The sequence below is a fragment of the Macadamia integrifolia genome, chromosome 2, assembly GCF_013358625.1.
Source record: "Macadamia integrifolia cultivar HAES 741 chromosome 2, SCU_Mint_v3, whole genome shotgun sequence".
Classification (NCBI taxonomy): Eukaryota; Viridiplantae; Streptophyta; class Magnoliopsida; order Proteales; family Proteaceae; genus Macadamia; species Macadamia integrifolia.
This window is the reverse complement of record NC_056558.1, coordinates 43684665-43693103: the sequence shown is the minus strand read 5'-3', so window position 1 is coordinate 43693103 and position 8439 is coordinate 43684665. Positions and strand designations below refer to the sequence as shown.

The following is an 8439-nucleotide window of genomic DNA, read 5'->3' as shown; positions in this document are numbered from 1 at the left end:
AAGGAAATGAACATCAATTGCAATAATGTGGGAAGCAGATGGATTCCCACCACGACATTTTATCTATCTAAAATCATCTCACCGACACTTGTAAGGCCTTCATTTTTCATACATAGAGCCATACTTCGGATTGAAGGTATCTGAAAAAGGCACCAAGACTGTCCAGGCCAAAAACTTTCTACGTTTTTGGGTTAGCTTCTCTTTTGGTTTGTCACCTTCAAAAGAGGATGTATTTAGTACATGAGGTTCTTGTCATTTCTATTCTTTGATACTTAACCGTTAAAATTAATTAATGTGGGTTAACATCTTATTACTAACGTTTGAAGATGATCAACACGGATCTAGCTATATAGAACCAGCTAGGCCATTATACAACCATTTCTCAATTTGTCTGTTGTACCTCTTTCTTATTTCTCCAATTGACATGCCACCATGATTTTTTTTTTTAATTATAAAAAGTACACAATGATTGATCATCTAAAACTTATTTCTCATTATTAATGCTTTTTTTTTTTTTGGTAAATCAATATTAGTGCTATAACATGAAAAGAAAAGAAAAAGAAGAAATGTCTAATATCATTCTTAATTTCCATTAGACATTCTTAATTTCGATTAGACCATTGCAGCTACCTAATACATGATAATTATTTGCCTTATTTTATCTGCCAACGACAAACTTCATAATCGAAAAAGATTCGACTTATATATAATATCTCCATGGTCCATGCATGGATAACGATGAATATGAAGATCATGATGATTTTATTAAGTTTCAACATCAAGCATTATTAAATCTTTCAAACATAATCCCTAGCAACAAAAATCGATTCAATAGTAGAGGTCATGAGAATCGATAGTCCTTACCCAAAAAAAAAAAAAAATGAGGATCGATAGTTAAAAGATCCTCAAGTGGTTACCTCGATCCTCACAGGGGATTTCACCATCTATGATATGTTGGACTACAAATTGATGATGCATTGGTTACCTCAATCCTCACAGGGGATTTCACCATCTATGATATGTTAGACTACAAATTGATGATGCATTAATTACCCTAACTTGTGATCTGATTCCTAATAACATTTGGGTGGTAAGATCCCAAGTGAGGAAGGTAACTTCTCTCCCCTTGCGGGAGCTAATCTGAACTCCTAGAAAAAGGTAACAAAAAATAGGTGATTGAATCTACCAACTAGATTAACCATGGCTGGCCTTGCCCGCTCCCAACACCACCACCACCTGGGGCCACAGACCCTGCGGTTAACAATCCGAAAAAAATCTTCTACTGCGGGTGTGGTGGAGCGGTGAGGATTTTATGGTCGATATGGCATCGGAACATGTGTCAATATTGTTTTGACCGTCCGATACTCACCGCATGGCCGCACCCGCGACAGCGGATCATCGCCATTAACAACCGGCCACCACTTCTTAGATAGAAGAAAATTTATTGATTCCTGTTCCATTTCCAATCAGGCAATCACTGTCTTTCTGTTTTTTTAACGTGACATGAGAGAGAGAGAGACAGAGAGAGAGAGGACGACAACTAACCAAAGGAAAAGTTAGTCAAGAATATGCCGTATACTCATGATTCATGAGTGTCTCTTTCACTTGTCTGTCATCACTCAATGTCCGGTCAAGGATTGTACGGTAACTACCTATGGTTACTGCAAGCAGTACGTACCATATGTGTTTAGAAAGAGAAAAAAAAAAAAAAGGTACGTACCATTTGTAAACATGGAAAAACAGAGATTAAAAAAACAGGCGATTTTTATCCTTTGTAGTGTCCCTCATCCCTATATCAGTCGACTCTTCCTTTATTTCCATTCCTCTTACCTTTTCAACCTATGGCCGGTTGCAGGATTAAGGATGTCAAATGGGTGGTTTAGATTGGTTTATTTTACCTAAAAACGAAAAAGAGGTTGATTTGACCCAATTTTGATCAGGTTGAATTGATTTTAATCGGAATATGAATAAGATCAAAATCAACATTTAAGAAACCTTAGTTTTTGGTCGGTTTTGATTTTGGTCTAGTATGATTTTGATTTATTTTGGTTTTTTAATTTATATTTTATCAGTTTTTTTTTTTTTTAAATAACTTGTAGTGAGGAAAGAGTCAACAAAAACGCTTTAGATCATCTCCCCAATTCAAACAAGTAAACAATCAAGAATATAGCGAAATTAATTTGTTCACGTTGTAACTTGTAATCACAGAACAAAGAGGATTAAATTGCGAGGAAAAGATAATTAATACTAAAATCAATAGAAGTAAAGTTCATAGTGAAATCATTTAAAAAAATCAAATAATTGTTTATTGTTGTAAAGGGAAGATAACTAATATTCAAATCACAAAATGAACCCTACTATCAAATCATTCATTTAATTGTCTATCTAATTTATATACTAAACAAGGAGATCTTTTTTCTTTTTTCTTTTCTAGGATTCAGCAAATGAATATTATTACAATGAAATTGATGAAATACAATCCAATAAATACAAATCAAGACCAACCATAACTCCACCTTTGACATTGTCATCAATAGAGTAGTGATCCACGACAAAAATAAAGGCAAGAAAACTATACTGGGTCCTCAATTGAGAATCCCAATTTATATGATTAAGAATCAAAAGTAGGGGTTATATCCCGACATGAAGAAGATCTTCTTGTTGCAACATGTTTTGCCAGCTAGTCTATTTGCTACTGCAGTAACTTTCATGAAAACAATGAAATATGTACCAAACAGTGTTGTCCAAACAACTCTTGAGCAAAAAACTTTTTTTTTTCTAAGACACTATGGAATATTCTGATTTTTAATACAAATCACGAATGCATGAGAAACTCAATCAACCAACAGCTGAGACACCTCCATAGCATATGCCTAATTACTACCTTAAAAATAAAAGGCGGCAAATTCCACAATAAACTTTGTGACTACTCCTTCAGTAAAAAAGGAAAACATTGAGATGGGACTCTAGTTGAATCCCTAAATACAACATCAGCCCCTGATTGGCGAGGATTATCTAGAGCACATCCATTGAAGCATTTTTTTTTTTTAGTGAATGAAAAATATATTAAACACAAAAAAGAAAAACAGATACAACAAACGAAGTCAACCGGCTAAACAAGGGCAATGTTATTATCCAAAGCATTTTTATAATCATGATCAATTTCCCTTCAAAGTTGATCAGCTTTTATATAGCCACTTGTTTACAATTTCGATCATTTAGTTTTATTCAATATATAAAAATATAATATGAGACTTGTACGTACAGATACTCTATATATAATTATGGATCCAGATTGTAGAGTAGCTGAGCGTGCATGCAGGTCTGATAGATTATAATATTATTATGGAAAAATTACATATTACCCATTTTTGAGTTTTCCTTTACAAAATTACCCACAAAAAATTTTAGTTAACAAAAATTCCCAACATTAGGTTTGAGTTTACAAAACTACCCACCCAAAGTTTTAGTTAACAAAAATACCCAAAATCAAATTTGGGTTTACAAAACTTCCCAAAATAGTGATTCTTCATCTTCCACATATAATCATGTATTTTTTTATGACTAAAACTTTGAATGGGTAGTTTTGTAAACCCAAACTTAATTTTAGGTATTTTTGTTAACTTAAACTTTAAGTAGGTAATTTTGTAAAGGAAAACCTAATTTTGAGTATTTTTGTTAACTGAAACTTTTGATGGGTAATTTTGTAAAGAAAAACCTAGAAATAGATAATCATGTAATTTTTCCTATTATATATATGGTCCCTTATTGAAGTCCCACGACAGAGACATATGTTACTCATGTACACATACAAGTGGTCATGGACTTATACGCACCACTCATCTGCCTCCCTTGATAGAATTGACTACCAACCTAACTTCTATATGTTGGGATTCATCACTATTATAAATTACAACCTCCAATGTCCGATGCTCTGGTGGGTTTGGCTTACTACTGCACAGGCCGGGGGAGCGAGAAATCAGAATTAGGAAAGAAGAGGGAATAATTGAGCTTAATTAGTAGTATCTATTACAAGTCCTTTTTCTTTGTTCCACCTTCTGGGTTAGCCTTGTCTGCTTGTATATCTTTTAATAATATGTTGTCATTATTAATTACTGGCAGGCTGTACTGGCCTGTACTTGGACTGTTAGTGCGGGCGGCAGTAGGAGGGGTAATGCCCATGTCATGGGGCATGGTTGTTGCTAACGATCATGAACTGCAACCTGCAGCAAGGAACAACTGTGTCCAGGAGAATGAATGTGGCTTCACTACTTACCCTAAGCTCTGCGCTGAGACCTTGTTAGGGCATCCAAATGTCCATGACACGGTGTCTGCCCTGCTGGAAAAGACTATAGATGAGACCACCAAGCTCTCCACAGCTGCAATCCTTCCAAACTACCAACTTGCTAAGAGCCTTAAATCCCAGCATCCTCATCATGGTCTTGCTATGTCTATAGGTACTATTTTATACATAGTCAAGATCAGGTATTCGGAAGAAGAGATATTTGAGGAGTCTACTTAATCTCTCTTCTCTTTTATTTATTTATTTAATATTTTGTTGTCAAATTAATTTACCACACGTGGCGTGGAAGAACACGTACATGTTAACGAAAAAACAATCGTTTAACCTTATTTGTTCGCGTGCGCAGGTTACTGTGTTGAGGTGATGGACATGTCTCTCAAACGACTGAACCAATCCCTAATAGCTCTGAGAAACTCGCGTATCAAAAGCAAGCACGATATCCAAACATGGCTGAGTGCTGTGCTAACCTTTCAGCAAGCTTGCAAAGACTCGGTGGAATACTCGTCGTCGTCTTCTTCTTCTTTTTTTCTGTCGTCGACCGGGAGCTTATCGGTGGGTAAAATTTCGAATAGCATGGAGCACTTGTCTCGGTTGGCAAGTAACTCACTGGCGCTGGTCAATCGCATTTCCAGAAGCGGCCGACGCCTCTCTCATCGTGTGGCTTCTCATGAGACGACGACGACGACGACTAGCTCCCCATCTTTGCCTTTGCATTTCCCAAGCTGGGTATCGCCCAAAGATCGGGAACTACTACAGAGTGGATCTGGGTCTGGTGGTGGTGGAGGGATCAAAGCCAATGCGGTGGTGGCAAAGGATGGGACAGGTAATTTTATGAGCGTGCACGAAGCAATCAATGCAGCTACAGGGGGACGGTTCGTCATCTACGTGAAGGCCGGGGTGTATAAAGAGAAGATCCGAACCAAGAAAAACGGCATCACCTTGATTGGTGATGGCAAATATTCCACCATTATTGTCGGCAGCCATAGCGTCTCTTCTGGCAGTTCTCTATCACACACGCCCACATTTGGTAAACCACTCTCTCTCGCTCTCTTTTTCTTGGATTTCAGGTGTTTGTTTCCAACCTCACCAACTTGGCTTGGGGAATGTAATCTTGGAGTTAATTTGTCCACAAATTTGGACCTATTACAGCTCCCACATTGCATGGTATATAACTGATGCCAATTGACGAATATCCCATGACATGTCGCAGTTGATAAAAATAAATTGTTATTTTGTTGTTTGTTTCGTCCGGTCTTCTAGTTTTGTTCGTTTCTCTCTCTTCGGTCGGTTGTTTCGTTTCTTGAGATTTTGGTGTATTTACTCTTCGCTTAGTGTATTTTCCTTCGATAAGGCTGTGTTTGATAGTCGGTAAAAAAAGAAAAGAAAAGTTTTTGGTTCTAGAAGTTCTCTTTGTATTTGGCATGTCCTCAACATCAATCAATCAATAGAAGATTATTTTTTAAATTTCAAAATTCATCCTGAAAATGATAGAGTTTCTTTTACCCCAAAGAAATAATTTTGCTAAACATAAGAGAACAAAAGAAAATACAAAAACTTTTCTTTTCCCTTTTTACGTTAGTCAAACATAAATACTTTTTTTTATTTTCTTTCCATTTCATTTCATTTATTTTCTTCTCTTTTCTAAATTTCTTTTTTTTTTTTTCCTTCTCCTGACTATCAAACACAGCCTAAAGAAAATATTTGAGAAGAAAAAACTATTAGAAAGGTGGCCTACACAATCTCTTTTTCTCTCTACCATGTAAAATCACATATTTATCCCTTGTTTCAGTGAAGAAGAGAGATAGATGTACGTAGCACACCATGGTCAACAGCATTCTTTTTTGATAACAGAATTTTCTAGTTGGCCCAATCAAATAGGAATATCTAGTTTCACGGCCTATTTTTGCCATAAGGCTCAAATTTAATAGAAACAGAGACACTATTGCATGTCAATTTTCACCCTAAACATCTTATATTTAAAATTATGAACTATTATAGTGATCCACTTCCTGTCTTTCTGTGCTGAAGAAATTGTTGATAGAAATCCATTCCAATCAATCACACCGTTGTCTGAATCTTTCAATAAAAAATCATATTTTATTTTCCTTAATTAGCACAATCGATCCTTCAAACTACTCATTCCTCCTATTAGGGGTGAAAGTTTGGCCCTGACAACCCGAACCCGCCCTGAGCCCAAACAGGGTTTAGACCAAGTTTTTTGGCCTTGAGGGCAGGTTAGGGTTGAAAAACCCCAACCCTGGGTCAGGGTGGGTTGGGTTAGGGTTGAGGCCTCAACCCGGCCCAACCCGACCCAATCCGTCCCGAAATTTAATCTTGCATCATTATAATAGAAATTAGGGCTCCAATAGGTATTTATTTTTCTATAATTTTTTAATATATGAAACATGAATAGAAAAAACATGTCAATCAAGGTAAACCCAACCATTATAGGAGTCAAGGTCAACCCAACCTGGCCCTGATAGGGTCAATTAGGGTCGAGTTGGGTTGGTATGAACCCGACGAGGTTGGGCCTAAACATGAACCCGACAGGATTGGATTGGGCCTGGGTTGAATTTTGAGGACCTAGGATTAAATTAGGGTAAGAAACCCAACCCAACCCAACCCAGCCCAGCCCTGTTTCACCCCTAACTCCTACCATGTGACACAAATAAGTGTGCGGAATCAGAGTTGAATCTGAAATACTCTTCCATCTTTTATAATCTCTTTCATATTATTTTCCTTAAAATCACTTTACAAATTACCTTTTGTTTTAGGGTTTTTCTTGTTGAAACCTCGGAGGTGTCAAATCCATTTTAACTTTACTTTTCTATCCTCGTACTGACACTGTAATATCTCTTGAGTCTTTAGTTAAAGGTAATTAGAATTTAGAGCTAACAAACTGGGGAGCAATGATTGATGTTGAGTATATATAATTATATATTATATTGATTGCAGCAATCAGTGGTGATGGATTCATCGCAAGAGATATCGGATTCCAAAATACGGCGGGGCCGCAAGCGAAGCAAGCCGTGGCCCTATATGTCGCTTCGGATCGATCGGTGCTGTACAGGTGTAGTATCTCTGGGTACCAAGACACGCTATACGCGCTGGCCTTCCGCCAGTTCTACAGGGAGTGCGACATTCTCGGCACAATCGACTTCATCTTCGGCAACGCCGCCGCTGTCTTTCAGAGGTGCAATCTAGTCCTACGCCAACCTCACTCCGGAGGCTTCAACGTCATCTTGGCCAATGGCAGGAGCGACTCTGGCCAGAACACCGGCTTCTCCGTCCAGAGCTCCAGGATCGTTCGTTCCGCCGATTTCTCTGGGGGGCATAAAGCTTACCTTGGGAGGCCTTGGAAGCAGTACTCGAGATCGGTGGTGATGCAGTCCAGCATCGACGGTGCCATAGACGCCAGAGGTTGGGTGGAGTGGTCGGGTGGGTTCGCCCTCAAGACTCTCTACTTTGCGGAGTACCAGAACTCTGGACCTGGCGCCAGGACTTCTCAGAGGGTGCAATGGACTGGGTTTCACCTCATCTCCGCTCCCGACGCACTTCAGTTTACGGTCGCCAAGTTCATCGGAGGGGACTCTTGGTTGCCTTCTACTGGTGTCACTTACGTCTCCTGCCTTTAATACGTCACATGTAATTAATGTTCTTCATTCCTCATGTTCTGTTAGCTGCCCTGTAAGAATTATTGCTAGGGTTTTGTATGATTCTGCCCATATCCCCTAAATAAGATGGTGATATCATGACTTGTAAAAAAAAGTTTGGCATTCCGGCCACTACTTGGCTTCTAGCTTGTCTTTGTGTAATTCATGTATGGCATATGTAAAGAACAGTTTTTATTCAGATAAAGGTACCGATCAAAACAATGATATCGGTGACAATAACATTAGTTGTCTTGATACTTCTATTATCCTTGGTTTTTTATCTTGAGAAATCAATTTTATTACAAGTAGGATAAGAAAGGAATTAAGTGACAAAGTACCAATGAAATATACCACAACAATCCTTGATATTAGGAATATAGCTTTAATTTATTTAGGGTTATTGGGGGTTGGCTGTGGAGTTAAAGAGAACAATAAATAATTGAGGAATTATCATTCTCCTCCCCTGAACTTTGGGGAAATATC

The 8439-nt window shown here is 37.9% G+C and overlaps 1 protein-coding gene across 1 annotated transcript; it reads left to right on the top strand.

Moving 5' to 3' along the window:
• The first annotated feature begins 3944 nt into the window (after positions 1 to 3944).
• On the top strand, positions 3945 to 8196 carry LOC122072279 (pectinesterase). The gene is made up of 3 exons (XM_042636862.1): positions 3945 to 4457; positions 4650 to 5330; positions 7259 to 8196. Exons 1-3 carry the CDS (start codon positions 4097 to 4099, stop codon positions 7936 to 7938), a joined length of 1722 nt encoding a protein of 573 aa, XP_042492796.1. The 5' UTR covers positions 3945 to 4096; the 3' UTR covers positions 7939 to 8196.
• The last annotated feature ends 243 nt before the right edge of the window (positions 8197 to 8439 follow it).

Bases quoted from the DNA above. Each gene is read 5' to 3' on its own strand.
- LOC122072279 (XM_042636862.1), top strand. From the start codon at position 4,097: ATGTTGTCATTATTAATTACTGGCAGGCTGTACTGGCCTGTACTTGGA. The intron at 4,458-4,649 runs GTACTATTTTAT...TCGCGTGCGCAG, and splicing joins TGGTCTTGCTATGTCTATAG to GTTACTGTGTTGAGGTGATG. The intron at 5,331-7,258 runs GTAAACCACTCT...TATTGATTGCAG, and splicing joins ATCACACACGCCCACATTTG to CAATCAGTGGTGATGGATTC.